Here is a 23,392-nt window from a genome sequence, read left to right as displayed (position 1 = left end):
CTTGGGATTCTAAGGACCGGTTTTTGAAGCCTGTAACCTAGCTGAACAGCGCAACTAAGAGGCCTATATTGTACAGTCTGACCAATTAATTAGCCACCCCTCTGATTCTATAAGCACCAGTAGATGGTTGAGTGGCACAAGATGGCGCCTATGCAATGATGGAATCATTGTTAGCAATGAAACCTTAGTGTGTGCTTACAGGTCAACTGGAGCTTTGTAACGACCTTGTAGTGATCTTCTAGCTGCACACTATAGAAAGTGTGCAAGTGCTTGATCAGCACAGTAATATGGAGACTGTCACCTGGTAATACGGGTGATGAAATCACGACTCGTTGGTGAAGTGTGCAACCTCTGCAGAGTATAAAACTAATTTATCAGCCATGCTCATGGTCAAGAATGGCTTGGACTTCTCATGACTAGTGAGGGATCTTGGATGGATGGTTCTAGTAGTTGGGTGGTAGCAACTCAATGAGTTGGTAGCCGGATATAGAATATTTTGTGAGTTTGGTAGTCAGATGAAATCTGATGAGCTATTCTTGTGAAGTCAGTGTTGTCACACATAATAAATATGATTGATATATCTTTTTGAGTCCTAAGTTAGGATGACGTAGATGCAGTAAACCCGAGTCAAACCTTTCTTGCCTTAAGCCCTCATATCATGCTTTTCCATACTTGTAGAGTACAATATGTACTCACACTTGCTAGTTTAAATAATAAATTCTGCTAAGTTAGATAAGACTATACGGAGATCAAGAAAGCTAAATATTACAACAAAGACGGAGCGTTCTAGGTCGTGTTGGCCCCAGTCGATTGTCTGTGGTGTGCCCTAAAGTTTCGTTGGAGTGTTATCGTGTTCTTTCGCTACTGTCCAAAACTCTGGTATTTATTTCAATAAAATTATTTTGTTCAATATAAAACTATTTATCACTGATGATGTTACCACATGTGTGATGAAAGTGATCCTAGCATACATGTAAAATGCACCTTATTATTCTTTTGAAAAATCGAGCGTGATAGAAGTGGTATCAAAGTAATATGTCAGTAGTAGGAATATAACCTTAGTTAGAAAGATGTTTGGTAGACTTCTCGATAATCTCGCTAAAGAAGATGAAGATCTGATCGTAAGACAAACCCTAAGGCCGCATGCTCTTCCTTCTAACCTCTCTAGTCCACCAAAATCTCGAGGCGAGATTTCTTTTAAGAGGGTAGGTTTGTGACGTTCGTATTTTTTCCTCTCTCCCCTCTCTCTCTGACGGCCCGAGCCTACCATTTAGCCCCTTCCCCTTCCTACAGTCATGTCACAACCGCCTGCACGATTCCACTGGCGCGTGCCCACGATCCCGTGCCCACGACTCCATAATTGCCCATGGCCCTTCGCGCCTATAAACCCGCCCTAACCTCACCACCCCTCTTTGTTTCTCACCGCCGTCCCTCACCGTTGCTGAGTTGCCATTGTTGCTACCCCAGAGCTCCATCGCGCATCATGCGCTGCACCCAAGCCCTCTCCAGCGCATCTGAGGCTGCCGCCGGCTTCGCAGGAGCACGAGAATCCTTCCCCATCGCTCCTTGATGTCGTTCCGTCCCTGCACGACCTTCCCTGCGAACTCCGGTGAGCCTTGTCGCCCTTCTTCATCGCCAGCACTCCCCGTAGCACCCCGAGACCCGCTGACCGCCTCTTCGGCATCACAGGACCCCTAGCAAGCTTCTCCGATCGTCGAATTCATCTCACGCCGCCAGAGCCCCATCCCCAAAGCACACAGATGACCCCAGTCGTGTTTCATCACCGCTCACCATCCCCGAGCTCTTCCCGGTCGTCGAGAACCCCACGGTGAGGATCCTCGTGCACTCCTCTTTCTATTACGGTATATCTCATCGAGATCCGTGCCCAGACGCGCTAGATCTAGCATCTCCGACAATCTTTCGACGATGTCCAAAGCAGTGCCGCTGCTTTTCTATCACCTTTGACCGCCAACTTCTCCAATCGCCTTGAGCCATTCGATCCGTTGGCAACAACTAAGTTGAGATCAGGCCATACCCCTTCGGGAACTAGTAAGAAGCCACCAGGTGTCTCCATAATCTCCATCGGCATAGCCACGTTAACGTGCCATGCAGACATTTTTTTTGTCCTACATAGCAAGCCACGTCACACTCCCGAGCCACATCAGCGTGCTGACGTCACAATTAGGTTTTCTAAATAAAAATAAATCTGATAATTCTTTTAAATATGTAATTTTGCATTTAGCCCTCTAAACTTTTCTGTTTTAAAAAAGACCCTATCAGCAATGTTTATTTTACATTTAGCCCCTTGAAGTTTTATTTATTTGTATATAGGTCCCTAAACTTTTACAAATAGGCCTTTATACTTTTTTGTTTTTACCAAATTGTCCCTATTCTTTTACAGAAAGACCTATGTAACTTCAAACTTTTATAACTTTTTCATACAAGCTCCGTTTTAGGCAATTCTTGTGCTCACGCGATCGTATTAATGAGTACTTTCCATTAGTAAGCTTTTCTATAGTGCTTTGCTACTGTTTGGTATGATATTCTTAATGTTCTTTTTTTTGTTTGTCAGTAGTCCTTGCGATTAGTCGATAATGTTACGGAACAGTTCGAGGGACTTCAAGATCAAGATTTTGAAGATCACTAAGCAACATCCAGCCAAATGTCCTTAATCACATTGATCCTATTGTAGGGAAGTGTGTATTTTATTTCTATTGCATGCTTGTCATGCTTTGTTTATTAGATTGAGTGATATATATCTTGTCATATGCATCTTGGATACTTTTGTATACTCAATCTTGCATCCCACAGATCCTAAGATATAGGGGAGCTCTTGCAAAATTTTCTCTTAAATATGTGCATTTGAGCTCAACTCAATTCTCAATCTATGCACACATTTAGGGGGAGCTTGTCATATCTTTTAGAATTCAAAATCCTTTTCATTCAGCTATCTCTGGTAAGCTTTAATCGTGTTTTTATCAATCACCAAAAAGGAGAAGATTAAAAGTGCATCTAGGCCCCCTAAGTGGGTTTTGGGTTATTGATGACAAAACGATTAAGGAACTAATATGTTTATCGAAACTATGAACATATTTTAGTCTCATTTGTGAAGGCTCACAACGATTGACGCCCCTTGAAAAGAAAACAGAAGCGGTATGTAGTACTCTAGGATTTAATTTGTTCTATCTTTGAAATTGAGTCTAGGATAGCCGTACTATTAAGAGGGTTGCAATTGTTAACTTTTATGGTGTCTCAATGCTCAAAATAACCTATTAGAATCGATAGTTGAGAGACACATTCACCCACAGACACCGGAAAAAATAGGCAGTGTGTACTGAGTCCGGAGTCTTCGGTGTTCACCGGATACTCCAGTACTCAGTATTTTAGGCCGGAGTCTCCGAGAAAGACTCTGCCAGAGAGTCTCGATTCCGAATATTTTTAATTGTCCGGAGGCTTCGGTGTTCATCGGATACTCCAGTAGTTGGTGAATTTTTGGCCGGAGTCTCTGAGAAAGTCTCCGGTAGAGAGCCTCGGTCTTTTATTTTTAATAGAAAAAAGACTGGAGTTTTTGGCTGGAGTCTCCGAGAGAGACTCCGCCAGAGAGCCTCGGTTACCATTTAATTTAAATGACCGGAGTCTCCGGTGTTCACTGGATACTCCGGTACCTGGAGAGGCCGGAGAGTCCAACAAGTCTCCATACTGTTTCTTCGTGGTGACTAAGTATGGCCCGGAGACTCCGATGTTCATCGGATACTCTGGGTAGTTCAACAGAACCGTAACGGCTAGTTTTGACACCGTTCTAAGCCCGTTTTGGATTTCAGGCCGGAGATTCCGGTGTTCACCGGATATTCCGGGGTAGGTATGTCAGAACAGTAACGGCTAGTTTTTAGGGTGAGCTATATATACCCCCACACCCCCTAGCATTTATTGCTTGCTGTTGCTGCTGAGCTCCACCTTCACAAAGCTTCCCAAGAGCATTTAAAAGCCCTCCAAACATCTCTAGTGCTTAGTTTTGCGTCAAATTTGAGAGATTGTGTTTGGAAAGTGAATTTGAGTCGTTGAGAATTGAGTTCATCATCGAGCATACATTTGTGATTGTTTCTCTTGGAGCATCATGCTCCTAGACGGCAAGACGTCGCCCGTAAAGTACTCAATCATTGTGGAGTACCACGGGAAGTTTGTAATCGACATCGACTTGAGTAAGAAAATCTAGCTTGATCTTTGTGGTCGCTAGAAGAGGATAGGGTTGGAAAAGACCCAGCTCTTTGTGAGCTCCTCAACGGAGACGTAGGCACTTCTTTGTGAGGTGATCGAACTCCGGGATAATTTCTTGTCTCTCACTTGTGCAAGTTTTACTAGTTGTGTAATTTTGAGATTTTTCCCATATATTAGTTTTTCCCATATATTAGTTTTTGTGATCATCTTGCTATTAACTCTTGTTGTTTAAGCTTTGTATTGATAATAGCACTTGTGTTATCTTTTAGTCCTTAGTTATACTTGCTTAGCTTCAGTTGTTCTCGAGATCCTGTATAGACCGGATATTTCAGACTAGACCGGATACTTCGGACAGATCAGAGTATCCGACCTTCACCGGAGTATCAGGCATCTGTTTAATTCGTTGTTTAGTTTTAATTTTTAGAAAAGCCTATTCACCCCCTCTAGGCAACTTTATTTACATTCAATCATCCAATTTCAATCCAATCTGGTCCAATTGAATCATCATGTGTTCGAATTCAAGATTCGGATACATTCATTCAATCGTCATACGTCTCAATTCAACTTCAATTACATACAATTCAGGTACATCTATTTGAATCATCACACATTCCAATTACAACACCATGCATTCCAAATTGATTTATCTGAAGCCATTTCAATTCAAGTCTTTCAGTTTCTAATTCAAACTCATTTGAATTATGCCAATTCGATTCAATTTAACCTATTCAAATTGAATCATTACAAACTCAAATACATCAATTGATTTATTACACAAATCTCTCTCTCTCTCTCTGATCCTCTCATCTCTCTCTTCTCAGATCTTTCTCCTCCCTGCTCTCTCTCATTTGCACCAGCAAAAGATATCACCATGCCCATCCCCCTCTCTGATCTTTCCATCAACCAGGCCAAAGCAGCTTTGCTCTTCTCCTCTCAAGCTTCACCTGCAAGCCTCCACACACATACATGCATACATACGCACAAGCACAACACACAAACACAGAGCTCCACATCCTCTACCCTCCCTTCCTCCCCACCAGCACACCACCGAGCTCTGCACTTGCATACAACATCACAACGTACACGCAAGCAGCAGCAGCTCCCCCATACCGCACAACCGAGCTCTGGTTCGCATGTCTGAGCTCGCGCACACTGTTCCAAAGCCGCAAACGTTGCCTTGCTCGGCCATGCGCCACCGCGGGCTCCCCGCTGAGCCACCATGCATGTTGCCATCATCACGTCATCATCGTTCGTCGCCGTGAGCTCAAGCCATCTTCGGTGAGCATCCCCTTCCCTTGCTCCTCCTTCCCCTGTCCTCCTCTGCTCTTGCGTCGCCGCCGCGCCAGCCTATGCCGCCAGCAGCTTAGCCGCACTCCAGCTCTTGTATAAATTTCTTATATTAATCCAGCTTAAGTGTAGATTAATCATCATGCGGGTTAAAGGGTAGTTTTTAGATTAATCTTTTAATCAATGTTGCAATATATTGTTATTTCATGTGATAGGTTATAAATTAATCTTAGTATACTTAATGTAATAAGTTAATCAGGGTAGTAGTTAAATAAATAAATATATATATCATTCGAGTATGATAGAATAATTAATTAATTGAATAACCTTTTGATAATTAATTAATTAGATTCAAAGGATAGATTAACCTAATTAATTAATCATATGCATGCTTTTATGATAGCAATAAAATATAACTTAATTAGTGTGAAAATTAAATAACACTAAGTAATTAAGATTAACCACTAAATAACCATATTTAGTGCTATAGATTAGAATAATTAATCTCCATACTTAAGCACAGATAATCGTCTAGAGTTATACTTATGTATATATGTATATATGCTCATATACATATAAACGTAAGTATTACAAATACATTCATGCATGTACATGTGCACTCACCTACACGTAGAATCCCTAAGTTGTCACCTTCCGGCAGTTAATCTAATAAGTGTTCACCTAGTTAATTGTGATTTGTTTAGGCTTTCTCTTAAGTTGATAAAATAACTAGGTTAATAGCTTAACATAGCTTCGCTAGATGATCCCACTATTCTCTGTGTATTAGCTTCGTGTTGCTTAAGAGTTGCCGATCGTCTTCCGCTAGGTTTAGCTTTCGTCGTTTTCCTTCAGTCGTTCTTCTTCTGCCTTGGTATTTCTTGATTTTATTTTGGTGTTCATTTGCTTAGTCGTTGTGCGCTTCTTGTCGTTAATCTGCGTAGGCTCGAAGTCATGGTTCTAAGCCAAAGCGCGAGGAAGGAACTGAAGGCAAGGTCCAGCGATGAAGAAGAACCCCGGGAAACTCGAACAACTAGACCAATCGTGAATTGACCCTTCAGGAAGGCAAGTCCTATTTCTTTGATTATATTGAACCTATATTTTTGAATAATATACATGATCAACTAAAGTCAGACTTATTATCGCATGTGCTATATATTACATTTTCTTTCAAACTATTTGTAGTAGTTAATCCTATCAACACTGTCATGTCTTACATATCATCATTTAGAATACATATCACCATAGAAATACCTATTGTTAAATATATTAACGATAGAAGACGCCTTGATATTTAGTATGCTTAGGATGAAATACGTCTCCTCGGAGACATCTCTTTTAAAAACACTCTTCTTCGAAGGTAAGTGTTACAATTATCAATGATAACTCATATACCATGCCTTCTTGATGGTTGTGAATTCCATGATAGTCGTGAAATCCTTGATGCCATGTGGGACATGGATGGTGATGTGTAAAAATAGGTGAAAACTGTTTTGGTGTGGGCATGTAGAGTAGTCCTCTAGGGAGGATGCTCTTAGGGGCTTGAGTTACATAGAGGTATTCATTGCCTATGAAGATGCCTAGCCTGACCGCTTAAGTACCGAGTCTTGTGCCGTCACGCTTAGCCACCCCCGTGCAACCATGCGTCCTGTATGGGCAGGACTTGATTTTTCCTTCACTAGACTGAGCTAGGCATCATACAAGGAGGCTGAGAGCAACGAGCAGCCAATGGTCCATCTGTCCCACTGTTTGGAGGTTTCAGGGACCGGCTTAGGCTTAAAAAGGGATGCTGGCCTTCGGAACATGCAGCTCTGGGACTTGGCGTGTCTCGTGGAAAAGCCCAGCATGAAAGGTGTTTGAAGAGTCTCGGTATGATTCGCTCCTCCGCTTGCAACGGTTGTAGGCTGAGCATATCATGTGGGTAAAGTTGTACAATCTCTGCAGAGTGTAAATTTATTCGAATAGCCGTGTCTACGATCATGGACATGCGAAGGCATGGTCATGCTCGAATAGACTCCGGGTGCGTGAGTCTTGATGAGTGAGTGTGCGGACTAGATGTCCGTGTGATGTAGTTCCTGACTCGATCCGCCAGAAGCTGTGTGGTACTAGAGGTACACCAGATGTGATCAAATGGAGTGCGGAGTGAGGTATAACCTCTCCTAGGACCGAAAAACCCCAGATATAACTTGTTACCCTGGTTTTGGTTTTAAAACTATTTCGACAGCTTTGCTATCAGGTCACCTTCTAATACGTTGGGGATTTGAGATGATACTCGGTACCAACAGAAGATGCCTGCAATTGTTACTTTTAAAACCGTTTTGACAGCTTTGTTACCAGGTTACCTTCTCATACGTTGGAGACTTAAGGTGATACTCAATACCAACAGAAGATGCTTGTAGTTGTTTTCAAAAACTTTGTTATATTTATTTCAAAATGTTAACAGTGGAGAATATAACTGAATACCTGCATAAAACCTGCTTTACGCTTAAAACTATACCGTAAAGCCTTATCCTTGAAATATCCATTATGCATCTATCAACCCGTTGAAGTAGTATATGACTTGTTGAGTACCTTCCGTACTCAGTCTTGTTGCTTTCAGATTGTTGAGTTGGAGATCAACCTCAACCCAGATGAAGTCAAAGAGAAGAAGTCTAAGGTCGCGTCCGCACCCGAGTTTCCTATGGCATTGGGTTGCATTGTCATTTCGCTCCGCTGCGTTGTAGGCTCTTCTGGCTGGCTGGTCTGCTATAGATTCTTGTCCACCATACCATCTTTTCTCTTTTCAGGTATTTATTTTACTTATTTGTATTTGAAGTATGTATTTGATATTCTTCTATTGAATTCTGTGCGTATCAGCTACTTGATCCAGAGACTGATACAGGAGGCACAGGGGAACCCGGGTTCGGGGTCCTGACAAGCGGCCGGACAACGGGAGCTACAATGTGCTGGGACAATCTAAGTAGACTTTTCAGTTAGGCTGGGCTGCAATGTGTTGCGTTAGACTAAAATGCAATGCAATGTGTTAGGCTGGGCTACATGCATATGTATCCACCGGCTGACCCATGGGCGAAATACTAAACTCGAGCCCGATCCGACCCGATTCGTGTACCCAACCCGCCAGACCTATGCGCGAAAATTGTGACCCGAACCCGGACTCGTCGGGTTTGGAACCTGTGGATACCCGAATCCACGGGTCCAATTGTCAGTCCTAGTAACAGCCTTGTCAGTAACATAGAGACTGTCACTTGGTAATACGGGTGATGAAATCACGACTCGTGAGTAAAATGTGCAATATCTGCAAAGTGTAAAACTGGTATATCAGTTGTGCTCACGGTGAAGAGCGACTTGGACTTCTTCATGATTAGTGGAGGATCTTGGATGGTTAGTTTTGGTAGTCGGGTGGTGGTAACCTGATGAGTTGGTAGTCGGATATGGAATATTTGGTGAGTTTGGTAGTCGGATGAAATCCGATAAGCTATTCTTGTGAAGTTAGTGTTGTCATACATAGTAAATATGATTGCTATATATTTTTGAGTCTTAAGTTAGGATATAATAGGTGTAGTAAACCTGAGTCAAACCTTTCTTGCCTTAAGCTCTAATGTCACACTTTTTCATACTTGTGGAGTATGATATGTACTCACACTTGCTATTTTCAATAATAAACACTGTTCAGTTGGAGAAAACTACGCTAAGATCATGGAAACTGAAGACTACAATGAAGACAGAGCGTCCTAGATCATGCTGCCTCTAATCGATTGACTGTGGTATGCCTTGAAGTTTCATTGGAGTGTTCTTGTATTCTTCCACTGTTATTCAAAACTCTGATAGTTATTTTAATAAAGTTATTTTGTACGATATAAAACTTTTTATCACTGATGATGTCAGCATATGTATAATAAAACTGATTCTGACATATATGTAAAATGTACCTGGTTATTCTTTTGAAAAACCTGATGTGACACTTCAACGATACCAAGTGGAGTTGTGACTTAGATAGTATAGTATAAACTCTTATCTCTTCTTTTTAAATTGCTTATCACATCAATTTTTTTCTAACTAGACAACTAATTAATATCGAAGAAATCAGTCATACTAGTACACCATGAGAGGCCTAAGAGCATCCCTAATGGATTCCCTTCACGGACGAGAATTCTTTCACGAACAGATTTCCATTTCCTTCGACGCTTCAACGGTTTTCCTTCACAGTTCCTGTCACGAAAGAATTCTCAAGGTTATTCTCTCTAGAACGGGATTCTCTTTTCTTTCTCTTCATAAATCATTTCAAAGAAAAACTGTTGGAGATAAGAAAAAAATTAAAAGAATAAGAATGGAAATGAGAATTAGAAAGAGAAAGAAATAAAAAGAATATGGTTAGATGGTCTAACCTTGGATTCCAATTCAAAAAAGCTTTCGACAGCTGTCTAGTTACTATAGTGTTCATTGGGACACCATTCCGATGTGCATGTAAAGGCTGGAGTTTGTTCAGGCTTTAAACCGTATATGCCAACTATTAGAATCATCTGGTATTTATGAGTGGTAAGTCCAGCTCTAGCAGTGCTAGTGTATTGTAGCACTGGAAATTGGTTGAATGCTACAGTGATACATAATGTTGTACAGTACTACTACAGTATTATGAGAGAATATGGGACTGTATTTTTCGGGTTATTTAGCAGTACGCAATACTGTAGCAACGCTCAAAAACACTGCACCAACACTGTTTATAGAACAGGTCTGGAGGGAAGAAAAGAGTAGTTAAAGGTAGGAAATAGAGTAGCTGTTGGGGATAAAAAAAATAATAGATACTGTAATAGTGATAGAAAATACTATAATAATATTTTTAAGAATAAAAATTTAAGATAGCTGTTGAAAATGACCTAACTACCAGTAAAAATTTGGAAACACAACGCTACGATTTTTCACTGGCCCTTCAAATTTGGAACTCCTCGCCAGCAGCGTTTTTGTCGTTGATGGAGCAATACTATTGCTTTACGTGATTACATTTACAAAATGTGATAACATGCAAATTTAAAATCAAATTGAATACACAACAATTAACCCATTAATCTATCTCTTGTTGGGCAAGCTAAATGAACCCCTAGAAGGCTAGAGAGATGAGTTCAAATCCAAAATGTTCCCCAAACATGACATCAATGGAGGGAGGGAAACTGAAACGAAGGAGAAGAGAAGAGCCCCTTTTCCCTCTCCTCCGCACCGTCCCCAAGCTGCCTATTTAATTCACTGTGCTGCTGCAATTTTTTTTACAACCGTGCCCCCTCCCCGCTCCTCTCCCCTCCCTGTAACTCTGATCTTCACCTTCTCTTCCCCCTCCTCTCGAAGAAGAAGCAAACCACCTCATAAGAACGCACCCGGGGAGGAGAGGAGGGTGGCTGCTGCCTCCTGCGACGCCATGGACGCCTGGGAGGCCACCAAGGTGGTGTTCGACCGGGTGCGTGAGATGGACCCCGACAACGCCTCCAAGATCGTGGGCATGCTCCTCATCCAGGACAACAGCGACAAGGAACTGATCCGCCTCGCCTTCGGCCCCGAGCACCTCCTCCACGCCTTCGTCCTCAGCGCGCGCGCGGAGCTCGCCCACAAGCCCTCGTCTCCGCCGTCGCCCGTGCTCGGGCCGTTGCAGGCGGGCCCGCCGTGGGGGATGCCGAGCCCTGGAGCCGAGCAGGCGCCGTTCGCCGGGGACCAGGTGGGGTACGACGGCGCCGAGGCGCTCTACCCGGAGGAGTACGATTGCTGGTCGCCGGCGAGTGGCGGGCACCGCCGGCGCTTCTCGCTGAGCGACGCTGAGGTGGGCGCGTGGAGGCCTTGCCTGTACTACGCGCGGGGGTACTGCAAGAACGGCTCCTCCTGCCGGTTCCTGCACGGATTGCCTGAAGACGACGCGGCGGCCGCGGAGCGGGAGATGGTCGTCATGCGCGCCAATGCCTTGGCCGCCGCGCGGCCACACCAGCTCATGGCGTCCGCGTTCCCCTTCTCGCCGTCGCCCAAGGGCCTCAACTTCCTGCTCCAGCAGCAGCAGCAGCAGAGCGAGCCCCAAAGGTGCCACCTTTACCGCCCACGATTGCATTTTTGGGCCTTGCTAACTTGGGTCGCTGTTTCAGGGCGGCGGCCATGTTGCTTGGTGGCGAGGACATGCACAGGTTCTCCCTGCGCTCGCCTCGGATGGACCGCAGCGACCTCATCAGCAACCCCGCCGCGCGGCAGATCTACCTGACCTTCCCGGCCGACTCCACCTTCAGCGAGGAGGACGTGTCCAACTACTTCAGGTACCAAACACGCCGACATTGTCGTGTTGTGTTCTGTTCTGTTCAGACTATTTCCTAGTTCAGTGATGGATGAAATCGATTGATCGTGTTGGGCCGGGTTGGGCGATCGTGCAGCACGTACGGGCCGGTGCAGGACGTGCGCATCCCATACCAGCAGAAGCGCATGTTCGGGTTCGTCACCTTCGTTTACGCGGACACTGTGAAGCTCATCCTGGCCAAAGGCAACCCGCATTTCGTCTGCGACGCGCGCGTGCTCGTCAAGCCCTACAAGGAGAAGGGCAAGGTCCCCGACAAGTTCAGGTACGCCGCCATCGCCTTCCTCCACCGCGAATTTGCACATTGCTTGTTTTGTTTTCACAACTCCGATGCTAAAAATGCATTTTTTTTCTTTGTGCTTTTGTTTGATTGCAGGAAGTTTCAGCATCCGCACCATGGCGAGTTCACCGGCTGCACGACTCCCACCGGGTTGCTGGATTCCAGGGACCCCTTCGACCTGCACCATCCGCAGATTGGTGAGTAGTAACCGATCTCTCTACATGCATGCATTCTTGCCGCAATTTGCGCTACAGCTTGTAGACGTTTGACAAGTTGATTTTGCAATTGTTAGGACCGAGGATGATGTATGGAAACATCGCCAATCACGAGGCATTTCTGCGGAGGAAGCTGGAAGAGCAGCAGCAGGCAGCCGAGCTGCAGCAAGCCATCGAGCTGCAGAGCCGCCGGTTCATGGGGCTGCAGCTTCTCGACCTCAAGAGCAGGGGTCAGCATCTCAGCTCCCCCATTGGCTCATCCTTGTCTCTGGGACAAACTGATGGCAAAGGCAGCGTCAAGGGGAATGGCAGTGCCGTCCACTTGGAGGATGTCACCATCCAAGGTCTAGTCTTTGATCTTAACAAGTTCTTGGCTCTTCATTAATGAGGTGCTTGCAGGTTCAGAGGTTGTAACTCCATGGTTTCTTATTGTAGATAACAAGCTGAATAGCCTTGCCATGAGTGTGCCTGCATCTGCTGCTGTCTCTGCAACTGCTGCAGAAGGCAAGCAAGAGGAGCAGCAGAAAGAGGAGGATGGTGATGACACTCCCAGGCATGCAGTCAGCCCTGGGGAAGAGCAGAAGAGGGAATCTGGTCCTGGGGTAGCACCATCCAATGTTGCTTGTGGATTCCAAGAAAGGTAGGATTGTTGCTGTGGGAGTATTTACTAAATGGGCACTATGGTCACAGACTATTTCTTCTTTTAGGGGAAAGAAAAAAAAGAACACACATAGAGAAACAAAGCAGGCTTGCAGTACCTTTCCCTTTCTTTATCTGTGTGTCATATTTATTCTCTATCATTGAAGCAAATGTGCCTCTAAAAGCAGTTGTAAAAGGAGGTGAGGTATATAAGCTGTTAGAGTGCTGATCATAGGTGCTCTTGATTGGAAGTAAAAAAATGGGAAAAGAAATGCAATGGCAAAGGGTAGGGGAAAGGAGAAAATAAACTAATGATCAAAACTAATTGCTATTGTTAAGCAGTATCTTGGTGCAACTTGTTCCCTTTTTGGGTTTGGTCTTTCCAGGTTCGATATGTTTCTTGTTGTTTGAATTGTAGTGGCGTGGAGCACAATTTGCCTGAAAGCCCCTTTGCATCTCCCACCAAGGCCTCCATTGATACTGCTACAACAGCTCAAAATGGTAACATCAGCAACAGCAGCCCTCATCAGGTGGCTTCATCCCTCTTCCCCCCAACCCTTGAGCTGCCCCCCTACAACTCCTGCTTCTTTCAAGTGCCCAGGTAAAACTCCAAAACAGTTTATGTTTTCTAATTGTTTGTTACAGCAGGATGTGTTCTTGTTACTGTTTATGTAGTGGTAAGAAATTGTTCACTTGTTCCTTCAGGTTCTCCTCTGGGCATGAAGCCATTGGGCTGTGAATACAGAGTAAAAGGGGTCTCCTTTCCTCTAAGCTGGGAGTAAGTATCAACAACCCTGTATTTTGAGAGTGCTGTAACAACCAGTCAACTCAATCATGATGCATATAAAATTAGCCTCCGTTCAACTCCTGATGGTTGTGTATTGGGTTTTTATGTGTGTGTCTGCAGGGACTATCATGACTCAAGTGGAGGAAAGGGTAGAAAGCTTTAGCAAATACTAGGTGTATCTTCAGAGAGGAACAGCGACAAAGAAAGGAAACAAGTCTAGGTTGTTATTAGCTCTAGGCCTCAAGTATATGATAGTAGTCCTATAAATAATACTAGTCGTTTAGTAGCTCCTGCCAGTATCAAGAACTAGAACATTACTACATTAGCATCATCTTGTATGCACCTCTGTAGTGTGGATCTTAGTAGTATGATAATACAAGTATACCGTAGCTGCTGTTGTAACTAGTCCTGGTAGCCAGTTGTTGTCAAGTGACATGGCTGCATACAGACATCCAAAGAGAAACAGTGGTAGTGAGATGTAGTAGAGAGAGAAAGGAATGAGAGTGGACAAAATCCAGACAGGCCGCGGATGTAGAAGGTAAAGTGATGAGAGGGGCACTGCTGGGACCAGAGCACTTGCTCACGGGTGCCGAGAATCGAAGTGTAATCACCTCATCAGCAATTCTGCGAAGACCCCTATCATCTGTGCCCTTTTTTGCCCATGAACTAGTCATGCATGCATGCACAGACGCACCTTTTGCTCTTCTCCGTTTCACCCTTGTAGTAGAACAGTAGAAGCTAGCAGACAAAGAAATGGAAAAGTAATTATCAGTCATGTATTTGTTTTTGGAGTAGTATATTCTCACTGCTTTATTTTATACTGAAGGCGATCTGTCCGAACAGAACTACAGGTTCTGGAGCTCAAAGGTTGTAATCTGTCCGGGTCCTAGAAAGATTCACAAATGTTTAAAATCTGAACATTAAATCTGAAAATGTTTATGAAATGCCAATGCTCTGTCTTGCCAGGTAAGTTGGTTGCAGCTGGTTAAAGATGGTGGTAGATTTGTGTGGTGGGTTCAATTGCTTTACTCAAACCAGTTCTTGAATATATGTCATTCTTTCCCGTACTACCTTATGGAGGAATTTCCAGCGATCCATTGCAAGTTCATAATTTGAATGATCGAATTTTGGTCTGTTTTGACGATGTTTTTGTCCGAACGAAAGGCAGAGTGAGAGTGAGGTGAATCAAGTGCAGTGAAATTGACATGGCTGTGAATGGAGACCTGATGGGGAAAGGGGGAACAACACACGAACCATTTGGTATGATGGAATGGACAAGTCCAACTTGAGCTTTGCGCATGCATCCTCTTCTTCGGTCTCTCTCTCTCTTTCTTTTTGTCGGTCTCCTCTTTATTGCGTAAAAAAAATAGTACGTACATTTCTCTCGGTCATTTTTTAAGGACCGATGGATCTAGATCCATTCATTCAGATATACCCGTCCTTTTATAACCTAATCTCCACCCCACCCATCTCTAAATCGTTTCTCCTCCCACCCGAGCATTTGTTTTCTCGTTTTCTATTTGTTTTCTAGTTCAAATTTATTTGACTGGGAGGTAGCAAAACTGTTTTTTTTTTTCCTTTTTTCGTGCAATGCAATGCAATGGGTTGTCTCGTCCTCACACTTGTTAGCATGTTTTTTTTTAAGCAAACTGCCCGAATATTTGCTAAGGCAGATTACACTTATTAGCAGCAACATTGGATCTTGTGGTTTAGACAAATTGCTCATGTTTCATGTCATCAGACAAATTGCTCATGTTTCATGTCATCAGGAAAAAAAATATAGCGTCATTCTGCTTCAAAGAAAGAGCAGTGCTCCTGCTCATCATTTAAAAAAAAAAAAAATAGTTCAGGTTTCTAAGCAATGATTGGGGCGTTGGAGAGAGCAGCAAGACTCAATTAAGCAAAGCAGATATAAACTATCGCTGTATAGAAATGCACCAGAAAAGGCATGAACGGAGTGTAAATTGTCCCTAACCACTGGGCATGCGAGTGAGATGTGCCATCAACGGAAGAAAGCAACGGCTGATGTTGGGTTGCGTTTCCGGGGACAACGAAAGCAACGGCATCAAGGGAGCTACAACTTGTAGCAGCAGCATGAGCATATGCATGGGGTAGGTTGCATAGGCCGGAAATTTGTTTTCCATTATTAAAAAAATGAAACAAGGGCATGAAATTTGATTTATTCCCCCCTATAAGTGACCACCATCCTATCCTCTCTTCAGAGTGGACTTAAAAAAATAAATATCACCTAGTTTTCTCCCACTTACCCCTTCTCTCCATGTCATTTTCAGTGGATCCTTGCATTATTTTTTGCTTCTGCCATTGGAGCACGTTCTTGCCCCGGTTACATATCCTAACATCGGCATCTGCAGTGGCAGTAGCAATGCCTCAAATTTAACAAGGCAACCAAGTATCACATGCAGGCATAGAATAAAATTTTAGTGAAATTTCTGAGGGGAACGAAATATTTAATTTCGAAATTTTCTTTTACTGACATATAGGACCTATATAAAAGAGAACGAAAAATAACTGAAATTTCGACAAAATTTCACGAATTTCATTTTTTCACCGGTAAAAAAAAAAATTGTAAAATGAAATTGAAACCCAGTCACACGATTTAGCTGCTCTAAGCCTGCCTACCTAGGCTCGAGTTCAATACAGATTTCAAGCCGAGCCTAAATTGGCATGCATTTGATGACGAGGACATCCCTAGCTGCACTCATTCATCCTTTTGCTGAACAAGACAAGGTTTCATACTTGCAAGGGACCATTGACCCGAGATCGAACTAAGCAACTACAACACGAGGTGAGTTTGTTCCTTAATGAATCGAAGCATGCCCTTACTGGGAATTGCTTACTACGTAATGCAAATACATTGCTTGTTTCACAGGTTCGAAGCACAAGCAAAGAAGTTTGGGCCAAGTGACGCACAAAGATAAACAGGTTGCAGTCGACATGTTGGCACTCAGATTCTGTCCATGAAGTTCAAGACGAATTATGTACCACTCTAGCTATGAGCTTACAACCTTGGACCCATGCCTCGAATGCTCAACCACTAGATTGGGTTGCTCTGATTGTTGTTTTGACTAAGTAACTCGCTTCTTGGCAAAATTAATTCGCTTCTTCTAATCAATCATACGACGGGTACGTTATCCCGGGTTAAAAGAAAGAGGTTACGCTAACTGAACCCTAAGCTGGACATGCATGGAAACAGTGCCGGCCATTCCAACTTTGGATTCCTGCAGGCATGGCCAATATACGTGTTGCTGCTGCTGCTGCTGCTGAAAACACACACACACACTGACAGTCACACACATGGTTCATCAACATAAGCTAGGACCAAGGAGGAACATGATCTGATCCGCTACTAGCTACAGAGTTGGAACAGAAGCATGCATCAAGGGAGAGATCAGATGGTAGCAGCGTCGACATACATGCATGCATGTTGGAGATGAACAGAGCAGCTCTCAGCTGTGTCTGGATACAGCGTACCCAGATGCTATACGATCAGTCCCGGGCTGATGGGTTGCAGTCGCCCAGGCACAGGCACAGGCACGGGCTGTGTTGTGCCCACTCTGTACTACTACTACTACTAGTATCGCACTGTCAAAGACCTTTTTTACTGTACAGAGCAGTGTGTCAGTGAAAAATCGACCTCTTTTTTACTTAGAGCAGTGCGTCGGTGAATTTTTTTATTATTAAATAAAAAATACAAATATATATGTTTATTTTAAAAATTATAAATCTAGACTCCTGTCACCTCTTACAACGGGCGTCATATTTAAAAATAAAAATATTACGTTCTAATACTTTAAAATTTAAAATACTATTGAAATAGTTATGAAAAATTCGAAAAAATTATGTAGCATAGAAGATACTATCATCTAACTTTTCAATTTTTTTTAACTCAAATAATTATTTATACAATAAAAAAAAGACAAATTTCAGCTTAGTACCACCGTACCACCATGGGGGCAATCTATGCACCACCACTACGTGTAAAATCTTGGCTTCTCTTATTTACACAGTAAAAAAAGAATGGTCAGAAAAACGAAGGTTTTCTTTGCTACAGTGCTATAGATTCTGTACAATCTCTTTTCAAACAACATTCTTTCTTCAGAAACTGTACCGACAATTATACTGTACATAGTTCCAGAGTAGCCTCTTTTGTAATATCATCTCTAATAGTAACTTTAAAAATTTATCTTCTATAATATTATTATAGCATCTTCTAACATTATTATAGTATTCTTTATTTTTTTCATCTCCAACAGCTATCTTATTTCCTCCTTTCCATTACTCTCCTTCACGCTATGCACAGTAATACGGGTGCCGTTTACCTTTGGCAAATTTGCCATCTCCGAACGCAGCCCGCATCCCTGCAGACGTGAAAAAGCAAGTTTGCCGATTCTGTTAGAGCTTTTTGCGGAGCAGGCGAGCAGCAAATCGTCAGGCACAGGGATATGACAGCTAGATGCCGATTTCTTTGGAGATGCCCTAACGTAATTTTAGAGTAACTAAAGAGACGGCCTTAATAAACATTGTTTGTGCTATAGATTGACACCAAGCAAACTGAAGAGGCATATAGTGTGTGTCTGCTACTCATTTTTTGCTGTTTAGAAATGCTTCACGAATCGATCGCTTGGTACCGGGGCTTCAGCTTGTCCAACGGTGGCAGGCGATCCTTCACGACCGGGGAGCTCAAGAAACTCGCCATCCACGCAGTCAGGGAAGGGAACCTCTCGTTTGTGATCATCTTGACGCCGGTGATCTCTCCGTACATCGGAATCACATACGTTATCGGGCCGAGCGACAGGTCGACGAAGCGGGCCTTCTCTCCGGCCGGCAAAGAATGTCTTTCCACGGAGACGGATTTCCTTCTCCAGAACCAGCAGCTGGTCTATGGCAGCTGCATATGCGTCCTCCTGTTCTTGCCCTTGGGTGGTGAACCACTTCCAGATAGGAGGAGAGAGCTGCAAGTATATGTGCATGTTTCATGTCTCCAAATTAAGTACACGATGGATGGATAGGCTGGAACGACCATGATTAGAATTGGAACAGAGCTGTAAATTAATTTCTTACCTTAACCAGGCCAAGAAACGGGCCATGGCACGCTCATAGGGATCCTCCGGCAAGATCCGGTCACCTTCCCTCCCTCCTTTTGGTGATTCATGGCGGACAAGTATGCTTGCTAGCTGGTGAACTCGATCGTTTGCTACCTATATATTCGCTTCATTTTGTTGTGGGTTTTCTTGTGGCGGAGATCAGTGTCAACAATATATGTTTAGTCAGCTTTGGTGGCTGGAATTGTGATAGAACTGTCAGTGTGCATGATATGATTGTTCTTCGATTGGTTGTGACTGGGTCGTTGCGTTGTGATTGCTTCTGCCGATGTTGCAGCGAGGTGAAGGTGATAACAACGCCGGCGACGGAACTGGAGGCCCATGGGCGGGCGAGCCCTGGTTACATCTCTTCCGGAAGCCCATCCCTCGCGAATCGCCTACGGGGCTTTTCCCAAGCCGAGACGTACGGCGCTTTCCGCCGCCGCCGCCGCCATGCTCCGGCGATCCCTCCGCACCCTTCACCGCCTAACCATCACCCGCAACGCCCCCTGCGATCCTGTCCCCCTCCACTCGTGAGTTCCTTCTCTTCTCTTCTCTTCCCTTCCCTTGCCAACCCCTACCACAAGTCCACAACCCTTTCGTTCTTCCGTCCCGCGTTTCTTCAAATCATCGTGCTTTTTCTCTTCTTGCTCCCTTTGCGAGTCCACAAAGTGGGATTTAGCGTGTGCGATGGTTGATACCAATCTCTCTTTATTGCTAGTACCTGGTTTAGCCCTTAGGCGGCAGTGTGCAACGGTTGTGCGAGTGTCAGCATGGAATCACAAATTTGAGGTTTGGCCAAAAAAAAAAAAAAAATGCTTAATGGCGAGCTTGTAGCGAATGCTCTATGTTTTTTGTTTATCTCTACGCATGCTGAAACTCCGATTTGACGCCTTCTCGTTGTGATGTCAATGCAAATTGGAGTTACCACCGGGAACTCCCCCTTCTCATTTTCTTTACCTTCTCACTCTTGTTTCGAATTTGGACATTCCTGCTACTGCTAGTTTGGTAATTCTTTTAGATTGTTAAACTAAATGCAACAATTATCTACCTAGTGTTGCCTTCACTAATTCTTGAAACAAGTAGCTGGTGCCACAGTAGGTGTTCAGAGTTTACAAAGAAACGGATTTTTTTTTTGAGGAAACAGAGTTGTGTATTCCGAGATTGAGGTACTTACTAGTGTAGATAGAACAGTAGTTTTTCATTGCCAGATGTCAATATTTCTGACAATGAAAATTACATTTCTCAATTGGATTGTCGAACTATAAATTGAAACCTTTTGGCATAAGTGTTTTTTCTTATTTTCTAGCTTCATAGTTTGTGTTTTCTTTAAGGATAAACCTTTCCATCTTTATTTACATTGTGCAGGTTCTGGAGTTCACATATCGAGGTACACTCCTTTGCTTCCTAAGCAAGAACTTGCCCTTCCTTAATTCCTTTTACTTCTAAACTATTTGCACCTCTGATTTATCTGTTCAGCTCATACCTGGTCAGTGTAACAAGCATACTACCAGAGATTTCGCTACTAATAATAGGGTTACCAGTGGTCGAGTACATCAGCAAAAGGAATCGAAACCAACTACGCTTGCGAAGGTACCCACAATACTATGACTTTGTTTTTAATATTTCTATTTATCTTTGTGATTATTTCATGTTTCCGGTCCTTCTGTTTGATCACTACTCAGATATCCTTGAAACCTGAAATAATTTTTTTAGTTGCTCGGCATGTCAAATAGTGTAGTTGACATTCAAACTAGATGCCATTCTATATTCACTTCTCTTTCTTTTTCACAAATAATCAACAATTCCTTGCACATTTTCCTAGTTGCTTCCCTATGACCTTTTAACGCAGTTTTAGTTACCTTCTTTTTGGTGTAATGGTTCTGTTTCTCTCTCTTACGATTTTTGTGGTTGGTGGGTAGCTTCACAACCCCCTGGAGTTATATAAGATGGGGATTGAAGACTCTGTCTTTGTTTCACAGGATAATGACATAATAATTGATCGCATACAAAATAGCACAGGGGAATTGAAACAAGGGCCAATTGGAAAAAATCTGTCATCGGCGGAGAAACGGAAGTTTCTTATCAACACTCTATGTATAGCTAGTTTTGGAATCGTTTGTTTACCTTATATGATTTTATTATATCACGTTTCAAATGACAACTATGTGTTAGCTGAATCACACTAATCATGCGTTTACAACCATTTTTTTTTTATAATTATAGGTAACAATGGAAAACACATTGACAACATTTTCTAGCATGCATGTAATTCCATTTGTTATTTATCTGATATAAACTGTATGGTACATTTTACACAGCGTTCATTCATCTACATGATGGTAGTGACTAGTGAGTTCACTTTTCGCACGGTTTCCTTGGTTTCGAATTTCGACAAAAGAAAAATAGCAGCTAATTCATTACAATATGATGAATTGTTTTCTTAGGAAAGTTGGTTATGCGAGCACCTCTTGTCTCTTGCTTTGAAAGACAAATTGGATCATATCCTCCTTGTATTTGAAGATCAAAATGATGCCTCGGTCTTTTCGAATTTACCTGGGTGCTCAAATTATAGTCTTCATTCTTGTACAGTATGGATAAATTGACACGACTTGTCATCTTGAAATTTTTCAAGAAGATTTTTTTTTATCGCAGCCATTTAGCATTTACTGCTATTGCTCAGTGCAACAAAATTACTAACCACCGTGTTTTCTAACTGCAGCTCCTTGACCTCCAAGATTCAAAAGAAGTTGTTTACAACACCCTTGATGCTTGGGTTGCCTTTGAGGAGGATTTTCCTCTGGCCTCACTAAAGAAAGCACTTACAGCCCTTGAAAAGGAGGAACAGTGGCATAGAATTGTCCAAGTATCGTATATTGTAAATTGCTTGATTTCAATTGTATTTGTCTTTTTATACACTGTGAACTAAACTTCGGCCAACTACATACTCAGGTGATAAAATGGATGCTGAGCAAAGGGCAAGGAAATACAATGAGAACATACGAGCTATTAGTGTGTGCACTTGAGAAGGATAATAGAGCTGAGGAAGCACATAGAATCTGGCAAAAGAAAATAGCCCATGACCTGCATTCAGTTCCTTGGCGTTTCTGCCATCTTATATTGGCTATCTACTACAGAAATAATATGCTAGACAGGCTCGTGAAGGTATGGACTTAAAACTCCATAACTTTAAATTCGGCTTAGATTATTTTTTACGTACTTTCATGTGATGACATAACTATGTGAATGACTTTCCCTGCCTTTTCTTATGAGTTAGCTCTTCAAAGAACTTGAAGCATGTGGTCGTAAACCTCCAAGCAAGGATATTATACGGAAAGTTGAAGATGCATACGAAATTCTTGGACTAATAGGGGAAAAGAAAGCTTTGCTTGACAAACACAAGGATTTATACAACAAGCCATCTCGAAATGATCGAAAGAAAGGCTCTAAATTGAAGAAGACTGATATGGACAAGACAGCTGGTTAGTCATATGGCCCCTGTACCCCTTTCTTTGCCCAACAATGCTGCAGCAAATCTGACAGGGCGAAAGTGACGTGTTTTTATCAATGTCACGTTACGTATATGAGAAACTAACTTTCCGTTTGGCTTGTGCATCCCATCTCAGCGAGACATGATCAAGGTCTAATAGTACTAGCTCTTGAGAAATTGTTGTTTAATTGCATCTTTCCGATCTTTTTTCAAAATATGTTAAATTCATTTGTTGCTATGCATGTGAAATTTCTGTTCTTTCCAGATGCAGAACTTAAACATTTGTTGTTTTGAGAGGATCTGTGACGAACACTCTGTACTGTTTAGAATATTCATCAGGCTGCAAGAATTCAATTCATTTGTTGGGACACTGCAACTTACAACATTATTACTCTGTTCTCAGCTGATGGCAGCACACAAAGCAAGATGGAAACATCTGAAAATCTGCCACATCACGATTGCCCTTCAGATAAGGAATCTGTCATGACCATTTAGTCAAGATAAGAGGTAATGTAAAGTACTGCAGTCGCTGAGTTTTAATTTACAATTAAGTTCTCAGAGCTGCTGCTCAAACATTTGATCTTGTTCCTTTATTCTCCTTCCAGATTCATTACTGATCCACTAATAAGGCCTTCAGATCAGACCAGAACCATAGGCTGCCGACATTAGCGATCGCCATGCCCTCAGCAAGCCTTCAGATCAGACCAGAACCAGAGGCTGCCAACATTAGCGATCGCCATGCCCTCAGCAAAGGTTTTCCCTAAGTAGCTGTCTAGCTGAGGCAATCAATAGTGCGTGCCAACCTAATTTGACAACATGCCGTCTCATTTATTTCTGATGTTATCGATAGTTGGCGCTAATCTGATTTTTCTTTTTCTCCGCTTGCTTAGGCCAAAAGTATCTATCCCACTGCCACCAATAGTTACTCTTATCTTTGTATTTGTAAATAAAACTGAAATTTTTGGGTTCCTTTTCCTACTAATAAAGTGTTGGCGTTTCCATTTCTTTTTTCTATCTCGCCCTGTGACTATGTATCACAAATTCACTGTTATCAAATCTGTACC

At 42.8% G+C, this 23,392-nt stretch overlaps 2 protein-coding genes across 3 annotated transcripts; both read left to right on the top strand.

Annotated features, from left to right (window-relative positions):
• Positions 1 to 10,646: 10,646 nt before the first annotated feature.
• On the top strand, positions 10,647 to 14,602 carry LOC133905490 (zinc finger CCCH domain-containing protein 53-like). Its single transcript, XM_062347296.1, has 9 exons — positions 10,647 to 11,553; positions 11,616 to 11,780; positions 11,895 to 12,080; positions 12,192 to 12,292; positions 12,388 to 12,654; positions 12,746 to 12,950; positions 13,368 to 13,550; positions 13,655 to 13,727; positions 13,857 to 14,602. The coding sequence occupies exons 1-8, from the start codon at positions 10,907 to 10,909 to the stop codon at positions 13,686 to 13,688; spliced, it is 1,788 nt and encodes a 595-aa protein (XP_062203280.1). The 5' UTR covers positions 10,647 to 10,906; the 3' UTR covers positions 13,689 to 13,727; positions 13,857 to 14,602.
• A 4,456-nt stretch (positions 14,603 to 19,058) lies between these two features.
• LOC133905553 (pentatricopeptide repeat-containing protein At4g18975, chloroplastic-like) lies at positions 19,059 to 23,334 on the top strand. Of its 2 annotated transcripts, none has more exons than XM_062347371.1 (8): positions 19,059 to 19,371; positions 20,207 to 20,228; positions 20,318 to 20,431; positions 21,561 to 21,704; positions 21,791 to 22,003; positions 22,116 to 22,320; positions 22,732 to 22,835; positions 22,934 to 23,334. In XM_062347371.1, exons 1-7 carry the CDS (start codon positions 19,181 to 19,183, stop codon positions 22,821 to 22,823), a joined length of 981 nt encoding a protein of 326 aa, XP_062203355.1. In that variant the 5' UTR covers positions 19,059 to 19,180; the 3' UTR covers positions 22,824 to 22,835; positions 22,934 to 23,334. The 2 variants fall into 2 exon arrangements, with proteins under 2 accessions (XP_062203355.1, XP_062203354.1); XM_062347370.1 differs by having other exon boundaries at positions 21,561 to 21,716.
• Positions 23,335 to 23,392: the final 58 nt, after the last annotated feature.

The sequence above is a fragment of the Phragmites australis genome, chromosome 22 (assembly GCF_958298935.1).
Source record: "Phragmites australis chromosome 22, lpPhrAust1.1, whole genome shotgun sequence".
NCBI lineage: Eukaryota > Viridiplantae > Streptophyta > Magnoliopsida > Poales > Poaceae > Phragmites > Phragmites australis.
The sequence above is the reverse complement of the archived record's forward strand: the minus strand, read 5'-3'. Positions and strand labels throughout refer to the sequence as shown.